This window comes from Oncorhynchus keta, chromosome 35 (genome assembly GCF_023373465.1).
Source record: "Oncorhynchus keta strain PuntledgeMale-10-30-2019 chromosome 35, Oket_V2, whole genome shotgun sequence".
In the NCBI taxonomy this organism is placed as follows: domain Eukaryota; kingdom Metazoa; phylum Chordata; class Actinopteri; order Salmoniformes; family Salmonidae; genus Oncorhynchus; species Oncorhynchus keta.
The window spans coordinates 35,695,824-35,712,618 of record NC_068455.1 but is presented as its reverse complement, the minus strand read 5'-3'; the positions used below and the strand labels follow the sequence as shown (position 1 = coordinate 35,712,618).

The 16,795-nt window shown below is 44.2% G+C and overlaps 1 protein-coding gene across 3 annotated transcripts in view; it reads right to left on the bottom strand.

Annotated features, from left to right (window-relative positions):
* The window catches only part of LOC118368440 (AT-rich interactive domain-containing protein 1B-like), a 236,493-nt gene that overhangs the window by 172,138 nt on the left and 47,560 nt on the right, over positions 1-16,795 (bottom strand). For 2 of the 3 annotated variants that reach the window (XM_035752541.2, XM_035752544.2), the window contains exon 3: positions 12,663-12,815. In XM_035752541.2, coding sequence (XP_035608434.2) covers positions 12,663-12,815 — 153 coding nt within the window. The remainder of the gene's footprint in view (positions 1-12,662; positions 12,816-16,795) is intronic. The other variant, XM_035752543.2, reaches the window with a different exon arrangement.

Here is a 16,795-nt window from a genome sequence, read left to right as displayed (position 1 = left end):
AGTGAGGGAGAGCGTGGGAGAGGGAGGGAGAATCAATGAGCACAGCCACGGTGAGGTTAGTCTCATTTTGCTTTATGTATTTTTTATGTCAATGTCTTGAAAATCCTATTTCTGAACTAATTTAGAAGCTATGATGACCAGCTAGAATATCATCCACTCCATACCGAATGCCTGGAGCTATACTTAATCCTGTCTTTACACACACACACACACACACACACACACACACACACACACACACACACACACACACACACACACACACACACACACACACACACACACACACACACACACACACACACACACACACACACACACACACACACACACATACAGAGTTTGCTTTTAACAAGGCTTCATCTTAGAGTAATAGAAAAGGGGGTATTGAAGAGAAGTGTTGGAAGTACATGAGGGAATGCAGGAATCTGTCTGACTTAAATGATATTAGACAGCCGTGTGTAGAGCTGCGTAACATGAGGTAATATTGCATATATAGAGTGATAACTGGTCAATAGGCTATTTGTCTGAGGGCTTGGAGACGGATAGAGAGCATTCATAAAATAATTAAACAAACGAAGAAAAACAAACCTACTCTTCCTCTAACCCAGTAGAAAGGCTATCTCTGTCAGTGGCCCTCTCTTCTCTCTCTCTCTCTCTCTCCATCCCTCCATTCTTCCCTCCCTCTCTCTCCTGCCAGGCACCTCATGACTACCAGATGAATAAGTCATTCCCACACCTTCACAGATCTCTTACAGATCTGCCACCAACGCCATTAATATTCATACAAAATGAAGCTTAATTGTGCGTCTTTAAAAAGCCCTGTGGCCCCAGCGCATCCCTGGCCCCCTGAGGAGAGCCAGTTCTGATTTCCACTGGGCAACCTCCCCATGCCTGTCAACCCTACACACAGAGAGAGGAGAGTAGGCAGAGGGGAAGAGAGAGAGAGAGCGAGAGCGAGAGCGAGAGAGAGAGCGAGAGCGAGAGGTAGAGAGAGAGGAAGATGAGAAAGAGATTTGAATGGGAAGAACAGGAGAACAGCGTACTGTACTACACAGGAGAACAGCGTACTGTACTACACAGGAGAACAGCGTACTGTACTACACAGGAGAACAGCGTACTGTACTACACAGGAGAACAGCGTACTGTACTACACAGGAGAACAGCGTACTGTACTACACAGGAGAACAGCGTACTGTACTACACAGGAGAACAGCGTACTGTACTACACAGGAGAACAGCGTACTGTACTACACAGGAGACATAGAGGGGTAATGGGAGTGTCACAGAGAGACAGTGACACCTCCAACAGCCAAGCTGTGTTGAATCACACACTGGCTAGCTGATGGAACCTCTCATCTCTGCTTTATTGTCTGCGTGTGTGTGTGTGTGTGTGTGTGTGTGTGTGTGTGTGTGTGTGTGTGTGTGTGTGTGTGTGTGTGTGTGTGTGTGTGTGTGTGTGTGTGTGTGTGTGTGTGTGTGTGTGTGTGTGTGTGTGTGTGTGTGTGTCTGTTCCTGATGATTCTTGAGGGGTGTATTTTTAGTGTTCATATTTAAAGCTGAGGATGTGAAAATCGCGGCGTTTAAAAATACAAACACGCGTCTGTGTACACAAAGCACGGCACATCAGAGACACGACAGAGAACAGGGAACAGGGACAGACAAAGACAGGCAGGCGCAGAAGAGAGGAGAGGGAGGGAGAGCGGGAGGGAGGGAGGGAGAGAGGGAGAGGGAGGGAGAGCGGGAGGGAGGGAGGGAGAGAGGAGGGGGAGGGAGAGCGGGAGGGAGGGAGAGGGGAGGGAGTGAGGGAGAGAGGGAGAGGGAGGGAGAGCGGGAGGGAGGGAGGGAGAGAGGAGAGGGAGGGAGAGCGGGAGGGAGGGAGGGAGAGAGAGAGGGAGTGAGAGCGGGAGGGAGGGAGGGAGGGAGAGAGGGAGAGAGAGGGAGGGGGAGGGAGATGCGGGCCATCCATATTCATGGCTCCTGCACGTCATTAGCACAGACAACAATGGCACTTCGGATTGGGACGCCATCATTTAAGCAATCAGCCAGCTGAACAATAATACAGGAGAGAGAGAGAGAGGAGTTGCCAGGGAGAAACTGCCAGCTCTTATTAAGGGTTGTAATGCAGAAAATCAACTAGATTGCTTATAAACTGGCAGCTTGGATCAGACAGGACTGCTAGACGATACAGCAGTCTCTCTACAGTAGGAATAAAACAGACTGACTGACTGGCAGACTGACTGGCAGATTGACTTCACAGCTTTTGTTTAGTGTAAAGGCTAATATGTGGTGATCTCTTTCCAAACAATACGTGTCTGCACACACACACACACACACACACACACACATATCTGACTGTATTTGACTGGGTGTGCCATTGTAGGTGTGCCTTTGTGCATGCGTGCATACCTGCGTGTGTGTGGAGAAGGCCTGTATGCTGTAGCAGCAGAGCCTGTCTCTCCAACCATCACCCAGCCCAGTGACAGAGAACCAGCCAGGGAGGGACCTTCCCCTCTCCTCTCCTGGGATTTTAATTGATCCATTTGTCCAGATCTGTTCTACTACCATGTCCTTCAGATTGGATTCTCACCAAACAGCAGCCCAGAGCAGTGCACCAATCCTTCTGACCTTTATCACAAAACCCCCACTAGAGGGAACACACAGTACCCCCCCTGCTACCCCATGTCCCGTCACGTCCCGTCACGTCCCGTAATATCAGCTCCCTCTCTCTCTCTCTCTCCCCCCTCCCTCCCTCCCTCTCTATCTCCCTCCCTCCCTCCCTCCATCCATCCCTCCCCTCCCTCCCTCCCTGCGTCCCCCTGGGAGCAGTCTTGATGTGACAGTACTGTATTAACTGAACATGTCATTGGTACTGCTTGTATTCTGACTTGTCATTCAGCTGTAGTGAGGAATCAGATGAGACTGTCTCTCTGTGTTGTGATCCAGACAGACAGACAGACAGACAGACAGACAGACAGACAGACAGACAGACAGACAGGCAGGCAGGCAGGCAGGCAGGCAGGCAGGCAGGCAGGCAGGCAGGCAGGCAGACAGACAGACAGACAGACAGACAGACAGACAGACAGACAGACAGACAGACAGACAGACAGACAGACAGACAGACAGACAGACAGACAGACAGACCTCAGATGGACCATTCAGAACAGGCCTCTGTCCTTCCCGCTGGTTCTGTCCCTCATTTAAACAGTGTGGAATGATATATGGATGCCAGAAACCTGGTCGTCTATGTGGGTAAGGGAAACATAGTATTTACCAAAACTAGTACTGTTTTCCATACAGACGTTGTTGCCCTTGTTCAAGGATGGCAGAACAATAGCACTGTTGGCAGTCTCATCAGTGATTGTCCAACAATTCTGTGTGCATCCATGTATTTTTCAAAACTCTGTGTGCTGGAACATTTAGTGGCATTTCTAACAATTGTTGTGCTAAATGAGGCCCCTGGGGTGCATAGTGCTAAACACTATCCTTTCCAGCGTGATTAAGATTGTCCTGACCCTTCAAAAAAACACCTACCATTTTCATTTGAATCACAATGGTACAAACAAACATAAATCAGAAAAACATGGTGGCACATTCCAGTCACGCAATTAGCAAGTGTCAGTCAGCGGAGAGGTGAAAACACACACAACTAAAAACACAATCCAACTGGCAAAAAAAATGGAACCAACCGTTTTCTCCTATTCTCCTTTTTTTCTAAACTCATCAGGCTTAAGTGCTTGTTGCGGGCAGCCAACGGGAGCGCTGTGTTGGTTGCCGTGGCGCTGGCGCCTAGCGATACGCAGGGACATTTAGAGGACTCTGATAAACTATGCCATTTAAAAGGTTACGACAATTAAAGCAGCTCCCGCAAATTACAGTGGCCAGACCTTTACCACGGATGGGTCTCCCTTATCGCCTGGCACCCGGCTCCCTCTACCATATGCCCTCTCTCTCCCAGGCCCGCCCTCCCTCCCCCTCTCTCTCTCCATCCACCCCCTCCGAATTGTAGCAGCGCTTTTATGATCCAGTTAATTAAAGGTTCTTAGCTAATATTCAAATGCTGACCAATTAATGACATTGAACTTTGAATGGCCCTCCATCCCTCCCTTCCCCCTCTCCCAGTCAGTTGTTGCCGTGGCATCCTCGAGTGCAGTGCGCTGGGCGACGTGTTATCAGCGGCCATAATTAAACCTGCGGTGGCAGACTGGTGGACGGTGGCAAGAGCAGGAGTGGCGATGAAGACGAGCAGCCAGCGAAGGTGACTGTGTTTTAATTAACCTTGTGTCATTAGGTGATAGAGGAGAGAGAGAGAGATGGGAACACATCAGAGCAAAGCAGAATAAAGCCCAGCAGAGCAGAGTACAGCAGAGTACAGCTGAGCAGAGTACAGCAGAGTACAGCATAGCAGAGCAGAGTACAGCAGAGTACAGCACAGCAGAGTACAGCAGAGTACAGCACAGCAGAGTACAGCACAGCAGAGTACAGCAGAGTACAGCATAGCAGAGTACAGCAGAGTACAGCACAGCAGAGTACAGCAGAGTACAGCACAGCAGAGTACAGCAGAGTACAGCATAGCAGAGCAGAGTACAGCAGAGTACAGCTGAGCAGAGTACAGCAGAGTACAGCATAGCAGAGCAGAGTACAGCATAGCAGAGCAGAGTACAGCAGAGTACAGCACAGCAGAGTACAGCATAGCGGAGCATAGTACAGCAGAGTGCAGCAGAACAGAGTACAGCATAGCAGAGCAGAGTACAGCAGAGCAGAGTACAGCAGAGTACAGCATAGCAGAGCAGAGTACAGCAGAGCAGAGTAGAGCAGAGCAGAGTAGAGCAGAGCAGAGTACAGCAGAGTACAGCAGAGTAGAGGGGCTAAAACCCCTCAGAGAAACAACAGGAAGTAGTTGGGCGTAATACAGGAAACAGGAAACCGCCCTAGAGATCAGCAGTCTCACAGAGGAACAGACCGGACACTTTCACTAAAGAAATGAGGGGCAATGCAGTACAATTCTCCGTGGTGAAATCTTTGTGTGTCACTCCTGAGAGTGACACCGCTTAAGGTGTAACCAATCGATGACCCTGCCTGGTAACATTGTGAACAACATGACAAAACCCCACATTGGAGTAGTCCTGTCACACTCTGCCTCCTTCAGTTAGATAAGGGCCCTAGATAGGAACAGGACATGGATGTTTCAATCACTACACACTATACCAACTAGCTACCTAGGAAAATAAAAGAATGGCAGCCCGAGAGGGAAAGGTGTCTATCTCCTGAGGAAGCAAGTACACAGTTGCACACACACACACACACACACACACACACACACACACACACACACACACACACACACACACACACACACACACACACACACACACACACACACACACACACACACACACACACACACACACAGTCACTTGAGCAAACAGTCACACACACACAGTCATGCACGCAAACACACAAGTACACACACACACACACACACACACACAAATAGAATCGCCTTCCTAGCAAAGTAGGCAGAGAGGAACGTGTATTGTGTTAACAAAACTGATGGACAAAGACAAAGAAGAGTTACTGACAGACAGCAAAAAAACGGTGAGAGACGGGTGAGCAACCCTTCAGACAGAGAAACTGCTATTATGAGTTCTAACAGCAATTCATCAAAGCTGCAATGTAACTTTTTGGGTGACCTGACCAAATTCACAAAGAAATGTGAGTTATAGATCTGTCATTCCCATTGAAAGCTAGGCTAAGAAGATCTGTTCTATGTGAGCTATTTCTATGCTTCCCATTCTTAAGTTTTGTTTTTGTGTCATTTCTTTTGGCTTTGTACACCAACTTCAAACAGCTGGAAATACAATATTTTTGGTAAGTGAAAATATATTTAACAGCGGTTTAGATGGTACAATGATTCTCTACACTTATACATGGCTTGTTTTGTCACATAAACTGTAACTATTCGAATTTCAGCAACCAGGAAACGGCGGATCGATTTCTGCATATTGCACCTTTAATTGCTTGAGAATATAACAAAAACCCAGGGTGTTCATTCCCCTTCATCACAACAGATGCATTTCTGAGATGTTCTGAAGTAACAGCTATGACGGGTCAGAACCAGAAAGCCTTTCGACCATCGCCAGGGTTATGCCAGTGAAACACACCCCAATAAAGAGCACACTTCCCCTTCAGGGGGATATAAAAGAAGGATAATGGTCGTGTTTCTGTCGGAACCTTGGGTTTCGCAGCCAATATGATGGTCAGAGAAGCTGCAATCACTCAATCAAGTGAAGGAAGTCCTTTCACCTGCCTAATAGGTGTTGAGTGGAACGGCTAACCCCCCAAATCACACAGGGTGGAACTTCCCTCCTCTGGTAACTAGAGGTCATGAGAGAGGGTACACAACCACAATAACATCCTAATCTCTCTCACAGTGCTTTGTGTTTGTGTGTTTCCACTGATCGGCACAGAAAGCTGTGAAAAGGTCAAATGTTGACCTTTCTTTATGATTGGGAGCTGACATGAGACAAGGATTTCACACAGCCGCAATGGCACCGGGGTGACAACAGTGGTACTCTCCCTACTGTAATTCACATACACACGCTCGCTCACAGGTCGGTTTTTATATAGTAACCTTACAGAAATGATCATCCATCTTTACCCCCTGCCTTCTTAGACCACTCTACATCCTCCAATGGCCTAAAAGTATTTGACACTAAATCTTTAGAACCCTACATAGGTCCGGAGGCTGTGTGCTGTAGAGGGCTGTTTGCTGGCTGGCTCAATCCAAAAAGCCTTGAGCTTGGCTGGCCCACCTCACCCTGCTCCAACCTGCAGTCTGGAGACACTACAGGCCTAGCCAGAAGTGAAGAGACGCAGATAAAGGATTTGATTAATGAGTCTTTGAGGAGGAAGAAGAGAGGGAGCAAGATAGAGAGAGAGAGAGAGCAAGAGAGGGAGAGTGAGCAAGAGAGATAGCAAGAGAGGGAGAGTGAGCAAGAGAGATAGCAAGAGAGGGAGAGATAGCAAGAGAGGGAGAGAGAGAGAGACAGCAAGAGAGGGAGAGAGAGAAAGAGAGAGTGTTGACCTTACGGTCAATATTGAGAAAGCCTCAACTGGACTGTGTAATTCAAAGTAGTTGAAATGCAACCAGAGTTATAAAAGAGGCATAAACACGCAATCCTCGACTGAATGCATTCTCTCTCTGGCCATATCCTGCAGAACTCAGTTCTGACTAAAATCCTGGAGCGCCCCCACACTGACTCAACCACATCTGTCTGTCTGTGTGTGTGTGTGTGTGTGTGTGTGTGTGTGTGTGTGTGTGTGTGTGTGTGTGTGTGTGTGTGTGTGTGTGTGTGTGTGTGTGTGTGTGTGTGTGTGTGGCAGACCTGGGATAACTATAGTTTTAGCTGTGCTTTGTGGAAAGTAACTATTCCAAGGAACAATTGTTACTTTGGAGGTGACTGTATTTGAATACAGACGTGAGAACGTGACTACTTTTCAAAACTATTTGAATACAGACGTGAGAACGTGACTACTTTTCAAAACTATTTGAATACAGATCTGAGAACGTGACTGTATTTGAATACAGATCTGAGAACGTGACTACTTTTCAAAACTATTTGAATACAGACCTGAGAACGTGACTACTTTTCAAAACTATTTGAATACAGATCTGAGAACGTGACTACTTTTCAAAACTATTTGAATACAGATCTGAGAACGTGACTACTTTTCAAAACTATTTGAATACAGATCTGAGAACGTGACTACTTTTCAAAACTATTTGAATACAGACCTGAGAACGTGACTACTTTTCAAAACTATTTGAATACAGATCTGAGAACGTGACTACTTTTCAAAACTATTTGAATACAGATCTGAGAATGTGACTACTTTTCAAAACTATTTGAATACAGACCTGAGAACGTGACTACTTTTCAAAACTATTTGAATACAGATCTTAGAATGTGACTACTTTTCAAAACTATTTGAATACAGATCTGAGAATGTGACTACTTTTCAAAACTATTTGAATACAGATCTGAGAACGTGACTACTTTTCAAAACTATTTGAATACAGATCTGAGAACGTGACTACTTTTCAAAACTATTCGAATACAGATCTGAGAATGTGACTACTTTTCAAAACTATTCGAATACAGATCTGAGAACGTGACTACTTTTCAAAACTATTCGAATACAGATCTGAGAACGTGACTACTTTTCAAAACTATTTGAATACAGACGTGAGAACGTGACTACTTTTCAAAACTATTTGAATACAGATCTGAGAATGTGACTACTTTTCAAAACTATTTGAATACAGACGTGAGAACGTGACTACTTTTCAAAACTATTTGAATACAGATCTGAGAATGTGACTACTTTTCAAAACTATTTGAATACAGATCTGAGAATGTGACTACTTTTCAAAACTATTTACAGATCTGAGAACGTGACTACTTTTCAAAACTATTCGAATACAGATCTGAGAACGTGACTACTTTTCAAAACTATTCGAATACAGATCTGAGAATGTGACTACTTTTCAAAACTATTTGAATACAGATCTGAGAACGTGACTACTTTTCAAAACTATTTGAATACAGATCTGAGAACGTGACTACTTTTCAAAACTATTTGAATACAGACGTGAGAACGTGACTACTTTTCAAAACTATTTGAATACAGATCTGAGAATGTGACTACTTTTCAAAACTATTTGAATACAGACGTGAGAACGTGACTACTTTTCAAAACTATTTGAATACAGATCTGAGAATGTGACTACTTTTCAAAACTATTTGAATACAGATCTGAGAATGTGACTACTTTTCAAAACTATTTGAATACAGACGTGAGAACGTGACTACTTTTCAAAACTATTTGAATACAGATCTGAGAACGTGACTACTTTTCAAAACTATTTGAATACAGACCTGAGAACGTGACTACTTTTCAAAACTATTTGAATACAGACCTGAGAACGTGACTACTTTTCAAAACTATTTGAATACAGATCTGAGAACGTGACTACTTTTCAAAACTATTTGAATACAGATCTGAGAACGTGACTACTTTTCAAAACTATTTGAATACAGATCTGAGAATGTGACTACTTTTCAAAACTATTTGAATACAGACCTGAGAACGTGACTACTTTTCAAAACTATTTGAATACAGACGTGAGAACGTGACTACTTTTCAAAACTATTTGAATACAGATCTGAGAACGTGACTACTTTTCAAAACTATTTGAATACAGACCTGAGAACGTGACTACTTTTCAAAACTATTTGAATACAGATCTGAGAATGTGACTACTTTTCAAAACTATTTGAATACAGACCTGAGAACGGGACTACTTTTCAAAACTATTTGAATACAGACCTGAGAACGTGACTACTTTTCAAAACTATTTGAATACAGACGTGAGAACGTGACTACTTTTCAAAACTATTTGAATACAGATCTGAGAACGTGACTACTTTTCAAAACTATTTGAATACAGACGTGAGAACGTGACTACTTTTCAAAACTATTTGAATACAGATCTGAGAACGTGACTACTTTTCAAAACTATTTGAATACAGACCTGAGAACGGGACTACTTTTCAAAACTATTTGAATACAGATCTGAGAACGTGACTACTTTTCAAAACTATTTGAATACAGATCTGAGAACGTGACTACTTTGTGTGTGTGTGTGTGTGTGTGTGTGTGTGTGTGTGTGTGTGTGTGTGTGTGTGTGTGTGTGTGTGTGTGTGTGTGTGTGTGTGTGTGTGTGTGTGTGTGTGGCAGACCTGGGATAACTATAGTTTTAGCTGTGCTTTGTGGAAAGTAACTATTCCAAGGGAACAATTGTTACTTTGGAGGTGACTACAACTATTTGAATACAGACGTGAGAACGTGACTACTTTTCAAAACTATTTGAATACAGATCTGAGAACGTGACTACTTTTCAAAACTATTTGAATACAGATCTGAGAACGTGACTACTTTTCAAAACTATTTGAATACAGATCTGAGAACGTGACTACTTTTCAAAACTATTTGAATACAGATCTGAGAACGTGACTACTTTTCAAAACTATTTGAATACAGATCTGAGAACGTGACTACTTTTCAAAACTATTTGAATACAGACCTGAGAACGTGACTACTTTTCAAAACTATTTGAATACAGACCTGAGAACGTGACTACTTTTCAAAACTATTTGAATACAGATCTGAGAACGTGACTACTTTTCAAAACTATTTGAATACAGATCTGAGAACGTGACTACTTTTCAAAACTATTTGAATACAGATCTGAGAACGTGACTACTTTTCAAAACTATTTGAATACAGACCTGAGAACGTGACTACTTTTCAAAACTATTTGAATACAGATCTGAGAACGTGACTACTTTTCAAAACTATTTGAATACAGATCTGAGAAAGCAACTACTTAAATAAAATATTGGAATATAGATCTCAGAGGTGACTACCATTCTGAAACTATTGGATTGGCCGCCTTCAACTAATGGCAGGGCTGTATCTGGAACTGCATGTTGAAGATAGAAAAAGAATGAATCTATCTCACAGTCGAATTTGATCTACGCAATACATTTCTATCTGAACATTTTCATAAATGTCCATTCTCCTGAATGTCCATTGCCCCAGGTGTACATAATCAAGTCAAACCAATCAACCAATGATATTGTGTACAGAGAAGTATAAATATGTTGCTAATGTATGACTCTTTCAACATGTCACTGAAAAGGTAGAAAACTGCAATTAATTGTATGATACCTGAAAATACTTCAGAGGGAGGCATCTGAGGGTAAGTGTTATGTTTCAAACACACACTATATCAGGCGTATTCAACTCTGACCCTACGAGGTCCGGAGCCTCCTGCTTTTCTGTTCTACCTGATTATTAACTGCACCCACCTGGTGCCCCAGGTCTAAATCAGTCCCTGATTAGAGGGGAACAATGAAAAAACACAGTGGCACTGGCTTCGAGGTCCAGAGTTGAGGGGACTATACCATCTTTAAAGGGATGGTTTACTCATAATGCCAAATGACATGATTTTCAACCTGACGTGGCTGTAGTTGATTCAAGACAGTTTGGGGATATTTACTTTCCTTTTGACACTTAATAGCCATATTTTGTTACTGCTAGAATTCTCAGTAACACTTACCTTTAAACTGTTCCTGTGTAATAAAACAAATGACTTTTGGAGCAACATTTTACTAGCGTGTTGTTGCATAAAACTGACCAAAGGTAATTGCATTTGAATTGCATAGCAAAGAACAGAGTTTTTGTATCTACTGTACACAAGAGGAATACTGACTGTTCCTTACTCCACTTATGTAATAACTACATTAGTATGCAATTATAAAGCCATTTCCAATGTCCTGTGTAACAACAATATTGCTATTGTCATAATCAAAGTTACTACAAATGTATAGGGAACTGGATGTCAAGTGCTACTGCATTACCTTATGTCACTCATTATGAAAATACATTTGCTAGTCATTTTGAAGCTGCAAACGTGGTTTTACTCTAATGTTACTCTAATGTTGAGACGACTGCATGTCCCTCGTATGTAATTCTAGGCTATAGGCTCTATCGAGAATTCATACCTAAGAGCCCTCCAAACCAGCCCTCCAAACCAGGGTTATGATCATGTATTTAGACTCATTTAACTAACTGTTGTAGTTTTTGGTTCTTCATCAAATCTTTGGCCGCTATCCAATAAATATTTGTTTGTTTTCAAATAACTTGCGTATATACATTGAGTGTGCAAAACATTAGGGACGCCTGGTCTTTCCACTGACCAGGTGAATCCAGGTGAAGCTGTGATCCCTTATTGATGTCACCTGTTAAATCCACTTCAAATCAGTGTAGATGAAGGGGAGAAAACAGGTTAAGGAAGCATTTGTAATCGTGTGTATGTGTGACATTCAGAGGGTGAATGGGCAAGACAAAACATTTAAGTGCCTTTGAACGGGGTATGGTAGTAGTAGGTGCACCGTTTTGAGTTAACAACTGCAACGCTGCTGGGTTTTTCTCGTGTGTATCAAGAATGGTCCACCACCCAAAGGACATCCAGCCAACTTGACAACTGTGGGAAGCATTGGAGTCATTATGGGCCAGCATCCATGTGAAACGCCGGGGCCTGGACCTTGCAGAGTCAATGCCCCGACGAATTGAGGCTGTTCTGAGGGAAAGGGGGGTGCACCTCAATATTAGGAAGGTGTTCTTAATGTTTTGTACACTCAGTGTATATTCAAATAGCTTCAAATATGATTTGTTTTTCTGGACCTGTATTCGACTATCAAAGAAAATAGTTGCCTTTTAGTTTAACTCTAAACTATATATGACAACCTTGAGTATTTGAAAAGTTGGTATTTTCAAGGTTTGGTGTGTAGTGTGTTTGAATGAAAGTAAAGTAGAGGAAGCAGGGAATGCCAGAAATAGCCCATATGAATAATCTGGACGACAAATCAAACCTCCGGGCCAGAGCCAGACTCTCTGCCCACACACACCACAAGACGTCTGTGTGGGAGCAAAGTATTCTGGGATAACAGAACGGGATGAAGTGTCCCTTAGACACTGATCTTCAGTCTGTTTTACATTTACCCCCTCTCTGACTGTAAGTGAGGTCTTACCTGCTGGGGTGGGGCGCGGGGAGGCAGGTAGGGGGGCTGTGTGGGGGCGGTGGGGTTCTGCTGGGGGGGGCTGAAGTAGGATCCCGGAGGTGTTCCCTGCTGCTGCTGGCTGTATCCTCCCATACCCTGCTGGCCGTACTGGGGTGGAACCTGCTTGAACAACCAATCACACAATAGTTAGAGCAGCTAGCACCTCCCCTCTGCTGGAACAACCAATCAGGCATTAATTGACCCTCCTTCCCCAGAGAGAGCATTCCGAGGAGCCTGGATCCACCTCTATGCTTCAACCAGGTCCTCCATCTATTCCTGGTTGACTTATGGCCACATCATGTTAGCAGCTCTGTTTCAACTGTGACAAACCATTCTAGTCATGCTCCCCTGCCAACTCCAGTCACAGAGCAACTGGGGTCTTCATATGTCCCATCTCCTGCCAACCCCCTCTCCCTCCCTCCATCCGCTCTCCCCCTGCCAGAACACACATAGGGTTGTTCTGTTTTGTGAGCCCAGACCAGGCCATAACTGTAATAGAGGAAACATGGCTGAGAGAGAGCAGTTAAGACTCACACTACCTATGGGCTAGGTATTCCCAGAGACACATTGTGGTTTTCATTACACTAACACAAGGCTACTAACTGTGTGTGTGTCTTTGTTTGTCTGTGTGTGTATTCACAGAAACGTGTCCATAAATGTGTATTAGTTTCCCCAACGTGTGCCAACACCACTGGGCTAATCCGTGTATTGTCCCAGTGTTGATCCCTCCGTGTTGGGCTTTATGGCGACATAATGAAAGGCTCTCTCCCTCCTCTCGGAGGATTTCCTCGATGTCGTGGTGATGGGAGCCAGGAAAATAACTGCTGTTGTCTTTGGAATGCACGAGTAGCTTCCCCAACCCGACCGCCCCGCGTGCCATCAAACACAACCCCTTCACTACAATCTTTCGTTTCATCCCTCCATCCCTCTTTCCCAATGTTGAACTCTGCTTACGTAACACGTTCTAATGAGCAGCTGCCCCAGCAAACGCACACATGCATCACGCGGTTTTACTCTGCCCCAGAAATCCAAACGTTTACTGCTGCCAGTCAGTGTAGTCTGACGACACTTTTCTTGCCATGTTTTCCTTCAAATCGTTTCCAGCCACGAGCTTGTTAACCGTCGTTAAATGTGGCATAAGTGGCCATTTCAGCGCATGTATTCATTCCTGAGTTCCACTGTACAAACTGATATAAGGCAGGGGTCTCCAAACTAATATTGACCAGAGGCCCCTGCCCAGGAAAACCAGGGACCCCCACCATCATAAAGAATTAAAAACAAAAAAAAAAAGTTTTATCAGGTGAATGATTATGGCAAGGAGAAGTCATCAACATTTTTAAATGAATACATTTGGGAGATAGTTATAGTTGGAAGAGGGAGCGTCAACTCTAATATAACTTTCTATGTCATAGGCTAACTCGAACGCATTAACCCTAACCCATTTTCGCTAGTAGCAGCTGTTTAACTTGATAAACAAAGGTTAGCCATGTGTTGGCAAAAAAAAATGTCCAAGTCAAGAAAGCTTACTAGTAGATAGTCACACTTACAGTGACTGGTATTCGTTTGTGCTTTTTTTAAAAGCCTATGTCAGATACTCCAGTGACTGTAATTGTCTCCAATGAGTGTATTTTGCTCAATATTAGGAGTTGAGAAATAATTTTGACATCATTAGAAGGAAGATATTCCTGTGTCACAACAGGCCATGACCTGGAGTCCCATAGGGAGGCACACAATTGGCCCAGCGTCATCCGGTTTAGGGGAGGGTCTGGCGGGGGGGCTTTACTTGGCTCATTGCGCTCTAGCGACTCCTTGTGGCAGGCCGGGTGCCTGCAGGCTGACTTCGTTCGTCAGTTGAACAGTGTTTCCTCCGACACATTGGTGCAGCTGGCTTCCAGGTTAAACAAGCAGGTGTTAAGGAGCGCGGCTTGGCGGGACATGTTTCGGAGGACTTATGACTCGACCTTCGCCTCTCCCGAGCTCTTTGGGGAGTTGCAGCGATGAGACAAGATCGCAATTGGATATCACGAAATTGGGGGTAAAATAAATGAAGATATTCTCCTATTTTCTTCTGTAGGTACTGTATGTAATTCAAAATGTGTTTTGTTTATTCTGTTACTAGCAATATTAATAAAAACATTTAAATAATTTATTTGCGGGCCCCCTGTAATAGCTTGGGGGCCACGGACCCCAGTTTGAATATCCCAGATGTAAGGAGTTCTCAGAGACACACGCACGCTCCAAACATTTTCATTTGAAACGCACCTCCCTGACACAAGCAGGCTCCACAAATAACTGATGTATTTTTAGGATGCTGATATTACTGTGATCTCACTAGTAACAGTCGCTATGAGTCTGTTTCAGATCAAAGTGGGAGCGTTCAGAGTTGATCCTTTAAATGAGCGTGGGAGTGACGGTCCACCCAAACCTGCTTCATAAAGTTGATAAACCAGTGGCAAAACGGGCTGAAACCCGAGCAGGCCAAAGACCAGGTCAGTACGCACCTGATACTGTCCAAAGTGCACAGTCTAATATATTGGATACCTAGCGGACACGTTCATTTGTAGATGTGATATGTTTTTATGACTGCCGCAAGATGAATTGCCTCTGAGGATGTTAACGTTTTCTGAATCTGAATTCTGATGTTTTGAGTATATATTTGACATGGCTTTTGTGCGTATGTGTCCGTGCGTGTTCTACACGTGTGTGTCTGATCTCACTGCGTCTACTGAGCTTAATGAGACATCCCACGTTCAGTCTGTTTAAAAACACACACATATACATACACCACGCATATTATATAGACTCTCACACACATGCATTAACAAACACAAAAAAAGACAAACGCACACTATTTAGCTTAAAAGCAATTCACACACACACACACACACACCATTAAAGCCAATGAGAACCAGGCTCAACACTATGTTGACGATCCTTCCCTGTCTAGTCATTGTCAGGCGCTAACAGACAGGACAGGTTTGGTATCGAGGCTTATCCTCCATGGTGATTCAGTCATGACGACAACCGTGGGCTGCCTGCTCCCTTCCTTTCTATAGGACAGACAGATCAGATGAGACAGAATTAAACCTCAACAAGCAGCAACCTGTCTGACTGCATTAGTTGCGTTTATAGGTAGGTCTACTCTGTGAGCTGAAATGTTGCTATGCTAAACCTCTTTTCAGGAGGCCTTGTTGTAGCGATAATAGGCCTATGTATGGTGGGGCAAGTACTACACTACACAGTAGTATGAAGAACACTGTCATAATAATGTCATGTGTGGTTATGCCATGGTATTGATTGGCTCAGCCAGGAGGAGGAGAAGACAACATACAGAAGCTCATGTTTGCATTCAGGTGTGTTTCCTGAGAGCTAAACAGTGTGCTACACTGGACAAAAATATAAGGGCAACATGTAAACTATTGGTTTCATGAGATGAAATAAAAGACCCAGAAATGTTCCATACGCACATTACATTTTACATTTAAGTCATTTAGCAGACGCTCTTATCCAGAGCGACTTACAAATTGGTGCATACACCTTATGACAACCAGTGGAACAGCCACTTGCATCTAAATCTTGTTGGGGGGGGATTACTTACCCTTACTTACCCTATCCTAGGTATTCCTTGAAGAGGTGGGGTTTCAGGTGTCTCCGGAAGGTGGTGATTGACTCCGCTGTCCTGGCGTCGTGAGGGAGTTTGTTCCACCATTGGGGGCCAGAGCAGCGAACAGTTTTGACTGGGCTGAGCGGGAACTGTACTTCCTCAGTGGTAGGGAGGCGAGCAGGCCAGAGGTGGATGAACGCAGTGCCCTTGTTTGGGTGTAGGGCCTGATCAGAGCCTGGAGGTACTGAGGTGCCGTTCCCCTCACAGCTCCGTAGGCGAGCACCATGGTCTTGTAGCGGATGCGAGCTTCAACTGGAAGCCAGTGGAGAGAGCGGAGGAGCGGGGTGACGTGAGAGAACTTGGGAAGGTTGAACACCAGACGGGCTGCGGCGTTCTGGATGAGTTGTAGGGCTTTAATGGCACAGGCAGGGAGCCCAGCCAACAGCGAGTTGCAGTAATCAAGACGGGAGATGACAAGTGCCTGGATTAGGACCTGCGC